At 66.4% G+C, this 17918-nt stretch overlaps 2 protein-coding genes across 4 annotated transcripts; both read right to left on the bottom strand.

Annotated features, from left to right (window-relative positions):
* Window positions 1-19: 19 nt before the first annotated feature.
* On the bottom strand, window positions 20-4552 carry USF1 (upstream transcription factor 1). Of its 2 annotated transcripts, none has more exons than XM_065857655.2 (11): window positions 4436-4552; window positions 3573-3639; window positions 3421-3470; window positions 2085-2203; window positions 1906-2007; window positions 1632-1824; window positions 1454-1541; window positions 1276-1334; window positions 933-1027; window positions 722-850; window positions 20-627 (listed from the first exon to the last, which is right to left on the bottom strand). In XM_065857655.2, exons 2-11 carry the CDS (start codon window positions 3578-3580, stop codon window positions 538-540), a joined length of 933 nt encoding a protein of 310 aa, XP_065713727.1. In that variant the 5' UTR covers window positions 3581-3639; window positions 4436-4552; the 3' UTR covers window positions 20-537. The 2 variants fall into 2 exon arrangements, with proteins under 2 accessions (XP_065713727.1, XP_065713728.1); XM_065857656.2 differs by having other exon boundaries at window positions 2085-2197.
* Window positions 4553-5003: 451 nt separating this feature from the next.
* Window positions 5004-16849, bottom strand: ARHGAP30 (Rho GTPase activating protein 30). 2 transcript variants are annotated; one of them, XM_071800434.1, is made up of 12 exons: window positions 16570-16849; window positions 16083-16185; window positions 12977-13121; window positions 12821-12903; window positions 12638-12745; window positions 11573-11700; window positions 10484-10637; window positions 9697-9791; window positions 9523-9600; window positions 8421-8963; window positions 7879-8138; window positions 5004-7120 (listed from the first exon to the last, which is right to left on the bottom strand). In XM_071800434.1, the coding sequence occupies exons 1-12, from the start codon at window positions 16676-16678 to the stop codon at window positions 5042-5044; spliced, it is 3885 nt and encodes a 1294-aa protein (XP_071656535.1). In that variant the 5' UTR covers window positions 16679-16849; the 3' UTR covers window positions 5004-5041. The 2 variants fall into 2 exon arrangements, with proteins under 2 accessions (XP_071656535.1, XP_071656534.1); XM_071800433.1 differs by having other exon boundaries at window positions 9529-9600; window positions 16570-16822.
* Between the last annotated feature and the right edge of the window lie 1069 nt (window positions 16850-17918).

Below are 17918 nucleotides of genomic sequence, written 5' to 3'. Positions count from 1 at the left end.
AAGAAACTGTAGGACCTGGAAAAACAAATCACTATTTTTATTTATTTTTTTTTGCTTTTTTTTTGTTGTTTTTTTCTTAAATTCAGAGAGTTTAAAAAAAAAAAAAAGTCCGGCCGTGCTGGGCCGGGCCAGCCGCAGCAGGTGGGGGGGGGAGCGGGGAGCTGCACCCCCCCACCCGGGCCCCCCGAACCCCCATTGGGAGGGCGAGGGGCTGCGTGGGGTCCCCGCGGGTCTGGGGGGGGTTCCGTGGGGTCCCTGCAGGTTGGGGGCGCAGAGGCAGTGCTGGGGGGGCCGCCCCCCTGGCCGAGAGCGTGTGCACGAAGCGTGGAGGGGGGGACACGTGAGAGAGACGATGGGGACACAGTGACACCCCAGGTTGAGGGGGGGGGATGGGGAAAAAGGGTGGGTGAGGGGTGGGGTGGGGGGGACACAAACCAAACGGGGGGGTCCTGGTGTGGCGCCGGAGAGGTGTTGGCTGCGGGGGGGTGTGCGGCACGGGGGGGACACACCCCGGCCCCCCCTGTCCCCCTGTCCCCATCAGTGGCTGTCGTTCTTGATGACGATCTCCACGCCGTGCTGGCGCAGCTGCGCCCGCAGGATCAGGTTCTTGTTCTTCAGATCCTCCACCTGGCACCGTGAAGGGGGGGGAAAGGGGGTGAGAACAAGTGTGACCCCCCCACACACACACCCCCCCACTCAGGGAGCCCCCCCGTTTTGTCACCTGCTGCCGCAGCACCTCGTTGTCCATCTGCAGCTGGTCCAGGCCCTGCAGCTCCTCGGACAGGCGGTGGTTGCTCTGCCGCAGCTCCTGGATGTAGTCGCAAGCTTTGGAGAGGATGCCGCCCTTGCTCTGGTGGGGGGGACACGGGGGTCACGGGGGGGCACGGACCCACCGGGGAGCCACCCCCGTACCCCTTTTGGGGGGTCCCCACCTGCCCCGACTTGGTGTTCTCCATGGAGCAGTCAGGGATGATCTTGGAGAGCTGCACGATCCAGTTGTTGATCTTGTCCCGGCGCCGACGCTCCACTTTGGTGGGGGGGACACATGGGGGGGTCAGCAGAGTCTGAGACCCATGGCAGGACCCCCCCAAGAACAACCCTTAATCTGCATCTAATTACAGCTCGCCCAAACGAGGTTTGGTCTTCAACCGACGAGAGTTTTGCGATGTGGGTGATTTTTTGACCCGATCGTGGTCACCGGGGACAATCGCGGTGACTGGGGACAACCATGGTGACCAGGGACAGCCCTGCACCCCCCCGTGACCCCCCCGGTACCTTCATTGTGCTGCGCCCGGCGCTTCTCGTCCCGGGTGGCCCGCGGGGCCTCCGATTTCCTGGGGGGAGAGCGATGGCATCAGTCCCGGTGACAGCAGCGGGGATCCCCACGATGGCACAGGGGACGCCCCCCACTTTGCACCGGGGGGGACACCGGGGGGGTGGTTTTGGCACTCACGGGGAGTAGGGGTGCGCACGGGGGGTGATGGACCTTTGCGCCCCCCCCTGCAGCACCTCCTGCGGCGACATCATCACGAAGAATTGCCCTGAACGGCACAAAATGACAAAGGGGGTCAGAGCTGTGAGCAGTTGGGGGTCCCGCGGGTTGTCACCCCCCCAGTGTCCCCCCTCGGTACCTGTGGGGGTGGGTTGCCCCAGAAGCGCCTCCGAGCTCTGCGTGGTGACGACGGCGGTGGCCGCGGTCCCCGCGCCGGCGGAGCTGCCGGCGTCGGCCACGGCGGCGGTGGGGAAATAGGTGTAGTGGGTCTCGGTGGCCGCCGCCTCCGTCTCCACCGCGTCCTCGCTGGTGAAGGCGCCCTGAATGACGGCCTGGGGGACAGAGGGGACACACAGTGGTGGCACGGGGGTGCCGGGGGGGACCCCGCGCCGCCAAACGCCACCAACACCCACCTGTGTCATGGACTGAGCGGCGGGGTAACCGCTGATGGCGCCCGCGCCCTCCGTCTGTCCGTCCAGCTGTCCGTCTGCCACTTGGATCACGCGGTACATCAGCTGCGCACAGGGACGTGGCTCTGGTCACCCCCCGATGTGGTGTCCCCCCAAAACCCCCACCCCGGACCCCCCCGTACCTGCGTCCCGCCGTTCTCTGTGCGGAAGACATACTTGATGTTGGGGTCTGGGAAGGTGGTGGCCGACTGGATGCTGGCAATGGCGATGCTGGTGGGGTCCTCCCCGGTGGCCACTGCACCTTGAGGCGAGGGGGGGACACGCCATGACGGGGAGGGGGACACCATGATGAGGATGGGGGACACACAGTGACGGGGAGGGGGACACCATGATGAGGATGGGGGACACACAGTGACGGGGAGGGGGACACCATGATGAGGATGGGGGACACATGGTGACGGGGAGGGGGACACGCCACGACGGGGAGGGGGACACACGGTGACGGGGAGGGGGACACACGGTGACAGGGAGGGGGACACACGGTGACAGGGAGGGGGACACCATGATGAGGATGGGGGACACATCGTGACAGGGAGGGGGACACGCCACGACAGGGAGGGGGACACATGGTGACGGGAAGGGGGACACCATGATGATGGGGAGGGGGACATACAACGACGGGGAGGGGGACACCACGATGAGGATGGGGGACACATGGTGATGGGGAGGGGGACACGCCACGACGGGGAGGGGGACACCATGATGAGGATGGGGGCACATGGTGACAGGGAGGGGGACACCATGATGAGGATGGGGGACACATGGTGACAGGGAGGGGGACACACAACGACGGGGAAGGGGACATCATGATGAGGATGGGGGACACATGGTGACAGGGAGAGGGACACCATGATGAGGATGGGGGACACATGGTGACAGGGAGGGGGACACACAACGATGGGGAAGGGGACATCATGATGAGGATGGGGGACACATGGTGATGGGGAGGGGGACACCATGATGAGGATGGGGGACACATGGTGACAGGGAGGGGGACACGCCACGATGGGGAGTGGGACACCGTGATGGGGAGGGGGACACCATGATGGGGAGGGGGACACCATGATGGGGAGGGGGACACCATGATGGGGAGGGGGACACACAACGACGGGGAGGAGGACACCATGATGAGGATGGGGGACACATGGTGATGGGGAGGGGGACACACAACGACGGGGAGGGGGACACCATGATGAGGATGGGGGACATATGGTGATGGGGAGGGGGACACACAACGACGGGGAGGGGGACACCATGATGAGGATGGGGGACACATGGTGATGGGGAGGGGTCCCCCGGGGTTGGGTCAGAGCCATGTCCCACTCACTCGGTGACAAGGACAGTGTTTGGTGTCAGCCCAGCCAGAGCGCACCCAGCGCTGGGACTGAACGGGAGGCACCCCGAGCCCCGCCCCCCCAATCCAGGGACCCCCAAAACCACCGCGGGGTCCCCGCTCACCTTCCTGGATCTGCACCGTCCCCTCTTCCGTCTCGGCTGCTTTCTGCTGCCTGCCAGGGGAGGGGGTGAGGGTGGGACAGGGACCCCCGGGATGTCCCCCTGTCACCGGCACCCTGGAGTTCGGGGGGGGGTCCGGGGGGTCCCGCACTCACCCCTTCATCGCTCCGCTCCCTCGGGCATCAGCGGGGACGTCGCGGAGGAGCCTCGGCCTTCACAGCCCTGGGGGGACAAAGGGGGTGAGGGACAGTGGCCTTGCTCCCCTCATCCTCTTCCTCCCCTCATCCTCCTCATCATCTTCCCCCCCTCCTCATCCTCATTGTCCCCTCCCCATCTTCATCCTCATCCTCCCCGGGGGTGACGCACTCCCCGCTGTCACCAACACCGGGGGACACCCCCGGGGCACCATGACGGGGACGAAGCCACCGCGGAGACACCAAACCCGGTGCCGGTGGCACCGCGGCAGCACCACGGGCGCCGCTTCGGGGCGTCTCCCCCGTTCCGCTGCCACATCCCGGGTGACACAGCTGTCCCCAAAGCCACCGGGGGGGACGGTTTGGGGTCCGGCTGGTGCCACAGACCCCCCGGTGACCCCGTGTGGCCGCGTCACCCCAAAACGGCGACCGCGCTCCGCTGTCACCGCCGGCACCGGGGACACCGCCACCAGCGCTCAGTGCCGCGCTACCCCCGCTCACGGCCCCGCGTCCCCCCCGAGCGGCTCCGCTCCCCCCGGAACGCGGTGTCAGGCTCCGGTTGAACCCCCGTGCGGGGGTGACAGCGCGGGGGCGGCGGTGCCAACCCGGGAAGGGGGTGACAAACCCGAGGGGAAGCGGCGGATCCCGGGAGGGGGAACCCGCACCCCGCCGGCTGGGCCCAGGGGCCGCGGCCGGGCCCGCACCTCCCGGCGGCGGCGGCGGGGCCCGGGGCTGAGCCCGCGGGCCGGGGCGGGGGGTTGTGTGTCCGGCCCGGTGCCGCCGCCGCCCCCGCCCGGCCCGGTGTCCCCCCCCCCCGCCGTTACCTCGCCACACCGGGCCGCCCTGCGCGCGCTCGGCCCCTTGTCTCGCCATGGAGCCCCGCACATGCGCACGGCGCCGCCGCGCCGCCATGGCGGGTGCGGGCGGAAGCGGGTCCCCCCTCCCCCTTGCGCACCCGCCCCCTTCGCCGCCATCTTTGGGCAGGGGCGCCGCGTAGAGCTGCGCCGCCACCGCCGCCATCTTGACGCCGGGCACGGCCTCCCCGCCCCTCCCCGCCGGCGCCATCTCAGGGCGTGCCGGCCCCCGCGGGCGCCATCTTAGACGGCGAAGCGCGGCGCTTCCGCCTGGCCGCCATCTTGCGTGAGGGCGGCGCCATCTTGGAGGCGGGCATGGCTCCCCGCGCCTCGCACCCCACTCGTGAAAACTACCCCGGCCCGCCAGTACCGCGGCCACGGGGGGAGAAACCCCGTGCCCTGCTCCCCGCCCCGGCCACGCTCGGCGTGCTACACAGAAACCCTCCCGCAGCACCAGTGCTTTGAAGCCACCCTGGGCGTCGCCATGTTGCGTGAAATGAGGCCTCAGTGACAAAGCCCAGCGCCTTTATTGTCCCCGTTGTCGCACAAATGTCACCAACCCCTCGTCCCCAGTGCTCAGCGCTCCCCCGTTGTCCCCTCAGTGCCCAGCTGAGCGCAGCTGAGCGGCCGCGGCCTCCGCGGGCCCCTGTGGAAGGGCCGGACCTGGTGCATGGCGGCCGCCGGTTCCTCCCCCCCGTACGTCTGGATCCTCCTCACGGGCACCGGCACCGGTTGCTCGGCGCCCAACGCCGCGTCCAAGGAGCCGCCGCCGCTCTCCCGCCAGCCCGCCCGTCGCGTCCCGGCCCCGGGGGCAGCGTCCACGGCGAGGGGGGCGCAGGGGGCCCTGGCGAATTGGGGCTTGGGGGGCACGACGGGCACGGAGCGGACGTGCTGCACCCGCACCCTGCGTGCCGCCAGCCGGGCCGGGGCGCTGCCATCGCCGCGCAGCGCCGGGCCGGGGGGCCGGGGGCAGCCGGGGGCGGCGGGGGGGTGGTCTGGGTGGGGGGGACACGGGGGGATGAGGTCCGGGATGGAGCTGGGGACGGAGCTGGGGACGGAGCTGGGGATGGAGCTGGGGACAGAGCTGGGGATGGAGCTGGGGACAGAGCTGGGGATGGAGCTGGGGATGGAGCTGGGGACGGAGCTGGGGACAGAGCTGGGGATGGAGCTGGGGACGGAGCTGGGGACGGAGCTGGGGACAGAGCTGGGGATGGAGCTGGGGATGGAGCTGGGGACGGAGCTGGGGATGGAGCTGGGGACGGAGCTGGGGACGGAGCTGGGGATGGAGCTGGGGACGGAGCTGGGGATGGAGCTGGGGATGGAGCTGGGGACGGAGCTGGGGACGGAGCTGGGGACAGAGCCGGGGACAGAACTGGGGACAGATGTGGGGACAAATCCAGGGACAGACCCAGGGACAGAGCTGGGGACAGATGTGGGGACAGACCCTGGGATGGAGCTGGGGACAAGCTCGGGGACAGAGCCAGGGACAGAGCTGGGGACAAATCCAGAGAGAGACTCGGGGACAACCCTGGGGACAGACCCAGGGACAGATCCAGGGATGGAACTGGGGACAGATGTGGGGACAGACCCAGGGACAGACCCTGGGATGGAGCTGGGGACAAGCTCGGGGACAGAGCCAGGGACAGAGCTGGGGACAGATGTGGGGACAAATCCAGGGACAGACCCAGTGACAACCTCATGGGCAGACCCGGGGACAGACCCAGGGACACAACTGGGGACAGATGTGGGGCCAAATCCAGGGACAGACTTGGGGACAGACCCATCGACAACCTCATGGACAGACCCAGGGACAGACCCAGGGATGGAACTGGGGACAGATGCAGGGACAGACCCATCGACAACCTCGGGGACAGACCCAGGGACAGACTTGGGGACAACCCTGGAGCCAGACCCATGCTCTGGGGGCTCCGCTGGCTCCTGGGGGGGCGCGGGGGCTGGAGGGGACCCCGCTGGGGGGCGACCGGAGCCACCTCCGTCCTCTTCAGTGTCCCATTCCTCCTCCATGTCCCCAACCTCTTCAGTGTCCCCATGCTCTTCAACGTCCGTTCTCCCAGGGCCACCACCCACGGTCCCCTCCCCGTCACCCCCCTGCCCGGTGCCTGGTGTCCCCCCTTCTGCTGGCACCTTGTCACCATCCTTCTCTTGTGGTACTGGGGACACGTCCTGGGGCTCTAGGGACACATCCTGGGGCTCTGGGGACACATCCAGGGGTGATGGGGACACATCCTGGGGCTCTAGGGACACGTCATGGGGCTCTGGGGACACATCCTGGGGCTCTGGGGACACATCCAGGGGTGATGGGGACACATCCAGGGGTGATGGGGACACATCCTGGGGCTCTGGGGACACGTCATGGGGGACAGCAGCACCAGGTTGGGACGGGGGCTCCGTGACCGTCCCCAAATCCAGGGGCTGGTCCGGTGGCACCAGCGGGCTGAGCTCGTCGTGGGCGCTGAGGAACATGTCGTCCGAGTCGGTGTCCCTGGCACCATCTTCCGTGTCCCCAGCGCTGTCCTCGGTGCCATCCTTGGTGTCCCCAGCGCTGTCCTCGGTGTCCCAGCCGCTGGGCGCCATGAAGAACATCTCCTCGTCCATGCACTCCTCAATGGACAGGTAGCTGGGGGGCTCCCCGGCCTGGGGACAGGGACAGGGACAGCGGGACGGTGACATCCATGCTGAGGAACCTCCGGCTCCATCCTGTCCCCTCATCCCTGGCCCCTCCATCCCTGGCCCCTCCATTCCTATTCTGTCCCCTCATCCCTATCCCCTCCATCCCTGTCCCCTCCATCCCCATCCTGTCCATCCCTGTCCCCTCATCCCCACCCTGTCCTGTCCATCCCTGTCCCCTCCATCCCTGTCCTGTACATCCCTGTCCCCTCCATCCCTGTCCCCTCATCCCCACCCTGTCCTGTCCATCCCTGTCCCCTCCATCCCTGTCCTGTCCATCCCTGTCCCCTCATCCCCACCCTGTCCCCTCCATCCCTGTCCTGTCCATCCCTGTCCCCTCATCCCCACCCTGTCCCTTCCATCCCTGTCCCCTCAGCCCCACCCTGTCCTGTTCATCCCCATCCTGTCCATCCCTGTCCCCTCATCCCCACCCTGTCCCCTCCATCCCTGTCCTGTCCATCCCTGTCCCCTCATCCCCTCCCTGTCCCCTCCATCCCTGTCCTGTCCATCCCTGTCCCCTCATCCCCACCCTGTCCCCTCCATCCCTGACCCCTCATCCCCTCCCTATCTTGTTCATCCCCATCCTGTCCATCCCTGTCCCCTCCATCTCCGTCCCCTCATCCCCACGCTGTCCCCTCATCCCCCCGGCTGGGGACAGTGACCATGACCCTCCACCCTCCCTCCCACCGTGTCCCCAAAACGAGGGGACGGTGACAGCCACTCACGCTCATGAACCCCCTCTCCATGCCCTCCTCCGTGGCCAGGAACGCGTCCCTGCTGTCCTCAGTGTCCCTGATGTCCCCAGCGTCCAGCAGGGACCACGTCGACAGCTCCTCATCCCTGGTGTCCCCAGCGTCCGGTGACAGGGCCGGTGTCACCAGCTCGGTGTCCCCATCCAGCCAGGGCTCCTGGCTGTCCAGGAAGGCGAAGGAGTCGCGCAGCTCCAGGGACAGTCGTGTCTGTGCTGTGGCCGCTGTCCCCTCCCCTGTGGACAAGTTGGGGACACTGAGCCCATATGTCACCCTGAGGGTCCCTTTGGCCACTGTCCCCTCCCCTGTGGACAAGTTGGGGACACTGAGCCCATATGTCACCCTGAGGGTCCCTGTGGCCACTGTCCCCTCCCCTGTGGACAAGTTGGGGACACTGAGCCCGTGTGTCACCCTGAGGGTCCCTGTGGCTACTGTCCCCTCCCCTGCGGGCGAGGTGGGGACACTGAGCCCGTGTGTCACCCCCTGGCACCCCAAGGGTCCCGGTGGCCGCCACTCACCGCTGCGGTGCTGGATGTCACCAGTGCTGTGCTCAGTGTCACCAGTGCTGTGCTCAGTGTCACCAGTGTGACACTCAATGTCACGGCGGGTGGGCGCTGGGGGGCTGGCGGTGATGTCCCCTCCTGGGGGACCGTCCCCTCCTGGGGAGGTGTCCGTGCCTGGGGGGGTGTCCCTGCCGGGGGCACTGTCCCCTCCCTGGGGACCGTCCCCAGCCGGGGGTGCCAGCGCCGGGCAGGGCAGCCCCCTCGTCAGGCGGGACAGGCTGGCGCTGATGTGGAAGGGGACGGTGACAGCGAAGGGACCCGAGATGTGGACCCCCCCGCGGTGCTCGGCGCGGCTGCGGACCCGGCCGGCACGGGGGGTGCCCCAGGGGGGGGTGCTCTCGTCCCCCGGATCGGGCCCCGCTGGTGTCACCTCCGCTGTCACCGCCGCTGTCACCGCCCCTGTCCCCTCCACTGTCCCCCGCGGCGCGGCGCAGGCGTCGAAGCTCTCCCGGCGCGGTGGCGGCGTCGCTGGCCGGGCCACGCTCAGCCCGGGGTCACCTGTTCCCCAAGGAGGGGGACAATCAAGGCTGGGGACACGGGTGATGCTCGTGGGGGTGTCTGTCCCCACACTGTCCCTGTGTCACCTTCTCCAAACCCAGCCCTGGTCCCTTCATCTCTGTCCCCTCCATCCCATCCCTGTCCCCTCCGTCCCATCACTGTCCCTTCCATCCTTGTCCCCTCCATCCCATCCCTGTCCCCTCCATCCCATCGCTGTCCCCTCTATCCCATCCTTGTCCCCTTCATCCCTGTCCCCTCCATCCTTGTTCCCTCCATCCCATCCCCGCCCCTCCATCCCATCCCTGTCCCCTCCATCCCATCGCTGTCCCCTCCATCCGATCCTTGTCCCCTCCATCCCATCTCTGTCCCCTCCATCCCATCCCCGTCCCCTCCATCCCTGTCCCCTCCATCCCATCCCTGTCCCCTTCATCCCCATCCCCTCCATCCCTGTCCCCTCCATCCCATCCCATCCCTGTCCCCTCCATCCCATCCCTGTCCCCTCCATCCCATCCCTGTCCCCTCCACCCCCTGTCCCCATGTCCCCCACATGTCCCCTCACTGTCACCGGCGCAGGGGACAGCGCTGAGCGAGTCCATGCTTTTGGCCGGGCGCAGGCTGGGGCCACCGCACTTGTCACCTGTGGGGAGGGACACGGGAAACGGGGACATGCAAGGTGGCGGCGGGGACGGGTCTGGGGACAGCGGGGGACAGCGGAGGACACCGAGACTCCCACCTTTGTCCTTCCCCGGCTTGCGCTTGGGCTCGTGGCCGGAGCGGCCCAGGTGGAAGATGGATCTCCAGTTGCGGGCCTTGAGGGAGCCCTTGCGCCTGGGGACATGGGGACACCGGGGGACACTTGTGTGTGTGCACAAGCACGTGCCACACTCATGTGTGGCACTGCCCAGGTAGGGGGTCCCCGGAGGTGTCCCTGGGGGGTGACAGCAGGTCCCAGGGTGTCCATGGGTGTCCCCGGGTGTCCCAGTGCATCCCTGGTGTCCCTGGGTGTCCCAGTGCGTCCCAGGGTGCCCCTGAATGTCCCTGGGTGTCCCAGTGGATCCCGGAGTGTCCCTGGTGTCCCTGGTATCCCTGGGTGTCCCAGTGCATCGCAGGGTGTCCCTGGGTGTCCCAGTGGACACCAGAGGTCCCAGGGTGTCCCTGGGTGTCCCAGTGCGTCCCAGGGTGCCCCTGGATGTCCCTGGGTGTCCCAGTGGATCCCGGAGTGTCCCTGGTGTCCCTGGTATCCCTGGGTGTCCCAGTGGACACCAGCGGTCCCAGGGTGTCCCGGGGTGTCCCAGTGAGTCCCAGGTGTCCCTGGGTGTCACAGTAGGTCCCGGGGTGTCCCTGGTGTCCCTGGGTGTCCCCAGGTGTCCCAGTGGGTCTCTGGTGTCCCTGGCTGTCCCCGGGTGTTCCTGGGTGTCCCAGTGGATCCCGGGGTGTCCCAGGGTGTCCCTGGTGTCCCTGGGTGTTCCAGTGGATCCCGAGGTGTCCCCAGGTGTCCCGGAGGTGACAGCGGGTCCCACCTGTGGTCACCCAGCTCGATGATGGTGTGGTAGGGCCGGATGGGGGGGGGCCCGTCCCCCTGGCTGAGCGTGGCCGGGACGTGGTACGGGGGGGGCTGAGTGTCCCCTTGTCCCCCCCCCTGCAGCAGCAGCGACCGACGGGGACACTCAGTGCCTGTGGGACATGGGGACGGCGGTCAGGGGCACACGGGGTGACACCAGGACAGGGAGTCAGGGTGACATAGGGACAGGGTGACAAAGGGGTGGGGGATCACGGTGACAAGGAGACAGGGTGACACAGGGGTGGGGGGTCAGGGTGACACTGGGACAGGGTGACACAGGGACGGGGGGTGATGCCAAGATGGGGGGACAGGTTGACATTGGGACAGGGTGACTCAGGGATGGGGGATGAGGGTGACACTGGGACAGGGGTGACAAAGGGGCAAGGGTGACACCAGGATTGAGGGGTCAGGGTGACACCAGAACAGGGGCTCAGGGTGACACAGGGATGGGGGTGACACCAGGAGGGGGGTCAGGGTGACACAGGGACGGGGGTGACACCAGGAGGGGGATCAGGTGACACAGGGACGGGGGTGACACCAGGAGGGGGGTCAGGGTGACACAGGGATGTGGATGACACCAGAAGGGGGCTCAGGGTGACACAGGGACAGGGGTGACACCAGGATGGGGGTCAGGGTGACACAGGGGTGTGGATGACACCAGGAGGGGGTCAGGGTGACACAGGGACGGGGGTGACACCAGGAGTGGGCTCAGGGTGACACAGGGACAGGGGTGACACCAGGAGTGGGCTCAGGGTGACACAGGGACAGGGGTGACACCAGGAGGGGGATCAGGTGACACAGGGATGTAGGTGACACCAGGAGTGGGCTCAGGGTGACACAGGGACAGGGGTGACACCAGGAGTGGGCTCAGGGTGACACAGGGACAGGGGTGACACCAGGAGGGGGGTCAGGGTGACACAGGGATGAGGGTGACACCAGGAGGGGGTTCAGGGTGACACAGAGATGGTGACACCAGGATGGGGGTCAGGGTGACACAGGGACGAGGGTGACACCAGGAGGGGGGTCAGGTGACACCGCTGTCACCCACCGTGCAGGGGCGCGTCCCCAAAGAGCTGGGGGACGTGTGTGAGGACAAACTCCACCACGATGGCCTGGACCCGCACCTCCAGGAACGCGGCCGTGCCGTTCAGCCCCGTCACCTCGATGTCCCGCGACCTGCGGGGACACGGGGACAGGGACGGACGTTGGGGACACCTCGAGGCTGCATGTCACCTGTGTTCCCAGCCCCACACGTCCCCCTGTGGCCCCCCATCCCCCAGCACATTCCCTTGCCCCTGTCCCTCTGTATCCCCCCATGTCCCTCGATGTCCCCATGTCCCAACCACAGCAGGCTGGGGACCCATACGATCACCAGGTCCCCTGTCCCCCCATGTCCCCTTATGTCCCCCCATGTCCCCATGTCCCCACCACAGCAGATTGGGGGCCCAGAGGATTGAGAGGTCCCCTGTCCCCCATGTCCCATTGTGTCCCCACATGTCCCCACGTCCCCACCACAGCAGGCTGGGGACCCATACGATCGCTAGGTCCCCTGTCCCCCCATGTCACCATGTCCCCCTGTCCCCACTGCAGCAGGCTGGGGCCCACATGATCGCTAGGTCCCCTTGCCCCATGTCCTCCTGTGTCCCCATGTCCCCGTGTCCCCACCGCAGCAGGTTGGGCACTCAGACGATCGCCAGGTTCCCTGCCCCCCCATATCCCCCGGTGTCCCCATGCCCCCCATGTCCCCCCATGTCCCCATGTCCCCACCGCAGCAGGTTGGGCACCCAGACGATTGCCAGGTTCCCTGTCCCCCCATGCCCACCATGTCCCCCCATGTCCCCCCATGTCCCCCCATGTCCCCATGTCCCCACCACAGCAGGCTGGGCACTCAGACAATCGCCAGGTTCCCTGTCCCCCCATGCCCCCCATGTCCCCCCATGCCCCCCATGTTCCCTCATGTCCCCGTGTCCCCACCGCAGCAGGTTGGGCACTCAGACGATCGCCAGGTCCCGTGTCCCCCCATGTCCCCCCATGTCCCCCCATGTCCCCGTGTCCCCCCATGCCCCCCATGTCCCCCCATGTCCCCATGTCCCCCCATGTCCCCATGTCCCACCGCAGCAGGTTGGGCGCCCAGACGATCGCCAGGTTCCGCGCGTGCATGTTGGTGCGGCCGCTGTGCGACGCCATGAGCAGCAGGTGCCGCATCAGGAACTCCAGCGTCCTGCGGGGACACCTCGGTGACAGTGACACCCACGGGGTGGGGACAACCACCCCGGGGTCCCCGTGTCCCCAATACCTATAGTGTGGCGGCGGCAGCTCCTTCAGCACCTCCTTGATCTTCACCAGCCGAGCCTCCTCCAGCTGCGTGGCCACCGCGTCCTGGGGGACAACGGGGGTGACAAGTGCCAGCCGGGGTTGGGGACACTGGGGGACATGGAGGGGGGACACTCACGGCGAATTTGTCGTAGAGCTGGTAGGTGAGGAGGGGATTGGGCAGCTCGCGGAAATAGGACTTGAGCAGGGAGCTGACGCAGTGGATGTCCTGCAGGTAAATGTCCCTGCGCAGGTCGGGACAGCCCGGCCCCTCGAACTCCTGCCTGCGGGACAGGGGACAGCTCGGGGACAGGGACACCAGAGCGGCAGGGATGGGGAGGATGGTGGGGATGCGGGGATGGTGGGGACGGGGGGATGCTGTGGGTGTCAGTGGTGCAGGGACACAGGGGAAGTGGGAACATGGGGGGCATGGGAACACTGGGGGTGTTGGGGACGCTGGAGACACTGGGGACACTGGGGGTGTGGGGGACGCTGCAGACACAGGGGACACTGGGGACACTGGGGGTGTGGGGGACGCTGCAGACACAGGGGACATTGGGAGTGTTGAGGACACTGGAGACACTGGGGGCACAGGGGACACTGAGAGTGTTGGGGATACTGGGGGTGTGGGGGACACTGGGGACACAGGGGACACTGGGGACACTGGGGGTGTGGGAGACACAGGGGACACAGGGGACACTGGGGACACTGGGGGTGTGGGGGACACTGGAGACACAGGGGACACTGGGGACACTGGGGGTGTGGGGGACGCTGCAGACACAGGGGACACTGGGGACACTGGGGGTGTGGGGGACACTGCAGACACAGAGGACACTGGGGGTGTTGAGGACACTGGAGACACTGGGGGCACAGGGGACACTGAGAGTGTTGGGGACACTGTGGGTGTGGGGGACACTGGGGACACAGGGGACACTGGGGACACTGGGGGTGTGGGGGACACTGCAGACACAGGGGACAGTGGGGACACTGGGGGTGTGGGGGACGCTGCAGACACAGGGGACACTGGGGGTGTTGAGGACACTGGAGACACTGGGGGCACAGGGGACACTGAGAGTGTTGGGGACACTGGGGGTGTGGGGGACACTGGGGACACAGGGGACACTGGGGACACTGGGGGTGTGGGAGACACTGGGGACACAGGGGACACTGGGGACACTGGGGGTGTGGGGGACACTGGGGACACAGGGGACTCTGGGGACACTGCAGACACAGGGACACTGGGGATGTTGGGGACACTGAGGACACTGGGGGTGTTGGGGACACTGAGGACATAGGGGACACTGGGGGTGTTGGGGACACTGAGGACATGGGGACACTGGGGATACTGGGGCTGTGGGTGACACTGAGTCCATAGGGGACACTGGGGGTGTTGGGGATACTGGGGGTGTTGAGGGCACTGAGGACACAGGGGACACTGGGGATGCTGGGGATGTGGGGGACACTGGAGACACAGGGGAGACTGGGGTTGTTGGGGACACTGAGGACATAGGGACACTGGGGACACTGGGAATGTTTGGGACACTGCAGACACAGGGGGCACTGGGGATGTTTGGGACACTGAGGACATAGGAGACACTGGGGGTGTTTGGGACACAGGGGACACTGGGGACACTGGGGGTGTTGAGAACACTGGGGACACTGGGGGTGTTTGGAACACTGTGGGTGTTGGGGACATAGGGGACACTGGGGACACTGAGGGTGCTGGGAACACTGGGGGTGTTGGGGACACAGGGGATGCTGAGGATGTTTGGGATACAGGGGACACAGGGGACACAGGGGACACTGGGGGTGTTGGGAACATTGTGGGTGTTGGGGACACAGGGGACACTGGGGGTGTTGGGAACATTGTGGGTGTTGGGGACACAGGGGACACTGGGGGTGTTGGGAACACTGGGGGTGTTTGGGACACAGGGGACACTGGGGACACTGGGGGTGTTGGGGACACAGGGGACACAGGGGACACTGGGGGTGTTGGGGACACAGGGGACACTGGGGGTGTTGGGGACATGGGAAAAGGGGAAGAAAGAAACACTCGAGGCAAGAACGGAGAAGAGCAGAACAGTGACAGCCCCAGTGTGGAGAGTGAAAGAGAAGAAGAAAGAGCAAATAAAGAACAAGGAAGGAGCTGCGGGGGACACGGGGACAGGACGGGGGGGACACGGGGACAGAACGGGGGGGACGGGGCCCAATCCGGCCACCTCAGCACCGGGGGCGGGTCCTGCGCTGGCTGTGACGGTCCCCGTCCTGTCCCCTCCCCACCTCCGCCCTTCCGGTCCCGGCACCGTCACCCTGCGCCCTCATCCTGTCTGCTCCCCCCTCATCTTCATCCCCATCTTCATCCCCATCTTCATCCCCATCCCTGTCCCCATCCTCATCTTCATCCTCATCTTCATCCCCACCCCCGTCCTCATCCCCATCTCCATCCTCATCCCCATCTCCATCCTCATCCCCATCTCCATCCTCATTCCCATCCTCATTTCCATCCTCATCTTCATCCCCTTCCCTGTCCTCATCTTCATCCTCATCCCCATCCCATCCTCATCTTCATCCCCATCCCCATCTTCATCCCCATCCCCATTTTCCACCCATCTCCCTCCTGCTTTCCTCCTGTTTGATCCCATCTGGGCTCCAGCTCCATCCCAGCTCCCTCCAAACTCCATCCCACCTACTTTGGCTCCAGCCCCATCACCTGCAGCTCCATCATCTCCATCCCACCTCCATCCCCACCCCACCTACTCCAGCTCCATCTGCTCCATCACCTCCATCTCATCCCACCACTCCGATCTCCATTCCATCATCCCCAGCTCCAGCCCCATCATCTCCAGATCCATCATCTCTATCCTGTTGTTCCCATCTCCATCCCACCTGCTCCATCCCCAGCATCTCCATCCCCATCTGCTCCATCATCCCCATCCCAGCTCCATCCCATCACTCTGGTCTCCATCGCAACTGCTCCTGCTCCATCCCCATCATCTGTATCCCTACCATCTGTATCCCCACCATCTTTATCCCCATTACCTCCATCCCCATCATCTGTACCCCCATCATCTCCAGCTCCGTCATCTCCACCCTCATCATCTGTATCCCCATCATCTGTATGCCCATCATCTCCATCCACATCACCTTCATCCGCACCATCTCCACCCCATCATCTCCATCTCCATCACCTCCATCCCCATCACCTCCAGCTCCATCCCCTCCATCGCTCCCCTGTCCCCCCTCACCGCAGCCGCTGGATGTTGGAGGAGACGCCCGAGAGCCGGTAGATGCCATCGACCACCCCGTGCTGCTCCACGAACTCGGTGCAGCTCCTCAGCACCTGGGGCACTGCGGGACAGTGTCACCGCTGTCACCGCTGTCACCTCTGTCACCCCCTCCCTGCCCTGCTCCCCGCCACAGGTGACAATGGGGACTGGGGACCGTGTCCCCATGGGCTGCACCGGCCACCTCCAGCTCCTGTGACCACCAAGGGACAAAGCCACCATCTCCATCCCCTCAGAACCACAGTGGGGCCGCACCGAGCCGCAGGGACCCCCCGAATCTCAGCGGGACCCCCCCCAAATCTCAGGGGGCCTCACCAGGATGTGCCACGGCCACACCAGTTACTCAACCACCGGTGATGCAACCGCATGGCCGCGTCACCCCCATCCCCTCCCCGCGGCACCGGGCGGGGGTTCAATGGTGACAAAGGGGACACAGGGGGACACTCACCGTCCGTCCCCGCCTGCTGCAGGTGCTCGCGGAGGTCGCAGCCGAACACCCGCTCGCGGGAGCCGCCCTTGCGCCTCGCCCGCTGCCGCGCCTTCAGCGCCAGCGACATGGGGGCGGCCGGACCCCCGTCCCGTCCGGGGCGTCACACGCGGCCCATGGCCCCAGTGGCACCGCCGCGGTGGCCGGAGGGGACGGGGCCCCCCGAGAGAGGAAGCGCGGCGGCCCCGGGTGCCGCAGCGGCGCAGGAAGGCGGCGGCCGCGCTCGAGGCGCTTCCTGCTGCTCGGCGCCTCGAAACCGCAGGGCAGGGCGCGGGTGGCACGCGTGCGCACCATGCTGAGCGCCCCGGCACGCCCCGGCGCGCTCGTGCACGGCGTGCGCGCTCGTGCACGCTCGCGATGCTTGTGCGTGTGCACTCGTGCACGCCCGCGCGGGCCCGGGCGCGCTCGTGCACGCTCGCGTGATCTTGCGATGCTCGCACGTGCTCGTGCAGGCTTGCACGGGCCTGGACGCGCTCGTGGGTGTTGGGCACGCTCATGCACGCTCGCATGATCTTGAGATGCTTGCACATGCTCGTGCACGCTTGCACAGGCCTGGGCGTGCTTGTGCGTGCTTGCACATTCTTGTGCATGCTTGCACGGGCCTGGGCGTGCTCGTGCCTGCTTGTGTATGCTTGCACATGCTCGTGCATGCTTGCATGATCTTGAGATGCTTGCACATGCTCATGCATGCTTGCACAGGCCTGGGTGTGCTTGTGCATGCTTGCACATGCTTGTGCATGCTTGTGCATGCTTGCACAGGCCTGGGCATGCTTGTGCCTGCTTGTGCGTGCTTGCACGTGCTCGTGCATGCTCGCACGATCTTGAGATGCTTACACATGCTCGTGCACGCTTGCACGGGCCTGGACGTGCTCGTGTCTGCTTGTGCATGCTTGCACATGCTCGTGCACGCTTGCATGGCCTTCGGCGTGCTCATGCATGCTTGTGCATGCTTGCACATGCTCGTGCATGCTCGCATGATCTTGAGATGCTCGCACGTGCTCGTGCACGCTTGCACGGGCCTGGGCGTGCTCGTGCATGCTTGCACATGCTCGTGCATTCCCGCATGAACTTGAGATGCTTGCACATGCCTGTGCACGCTTGCACGGGCCTGGGCGTGCTCGTGCCTGCTTGTGCATGCTTGCACACGCTGGTGCACGCTCACATGATCTTGCAATGCTTGCACATGCTTGCTCGTGCATGCTTGCACAGGCCTGGGCGTGCTTGCATACGCTTGTGCATGCTTGCACATGCTCGTGCACTCTTGCATAGGCTTGGGCATGCTCGCACATGATGGTGCACGCTCGCATGAT

Source organism: Patagioenas fasciata, chromosome 30 (assembly GCF_037038585.1).
Source record: "Patagioenas fasciata isolate bPatFas1 chromosome 30, bPatFas1.hap1, whole genome shotgun sequence".
NCBI classification, from domain to species: Eukaryota; Metazoa; Chordata; class Aves; order Columbiformes; family Columbidae; genus Patagioenas; species Patagioenas fasciata.
This window is presented reverse-complemented; position numbering and strand designations above follow the sequence as displayed.

Bases quoted from the DNA above. Each gene is read 5' to 3' on its own strand.
- USF1 (XM_065857655.2), bottom strand. The intron at 2,008-2,084 runs GTACGGGGGGGT...CCCTGTGCGCAG, and splicing joins CAGAGAACGGCGGGACGCAG to CTGATGTACCGCGTGATCCA. The intron at 851-932 runs GTGGGGACCCCC...CCCCCCCACCAG, and splicing joins AGAACACCAAGTCGGGGCAG to AGCAAGGGCGGCATCCTCTC.
- ARHGAP30 (XM_071800434.1), bottom strand. From the start codon at position 16,678: ATGTCGCTGGCGCTGAAGGCGCGGCAGCGGGCGAGGCGCAAGGGCGGC. The intron at 12,904-12,976 runs GTGAGTGTCCCC...GTTGTCCCCCAG, and splicing joins AGCTCTACGACAAATTCGCC to GACGCGGTGGCCACGCAGCT. The intron at 10,638-11,572 runs GTGGGTGACAGC...CATGTCCCACAG, and splicing joins TGGGGACGCGCCCCTGCACG to GCACTGAGTGTCCCCGTCGG.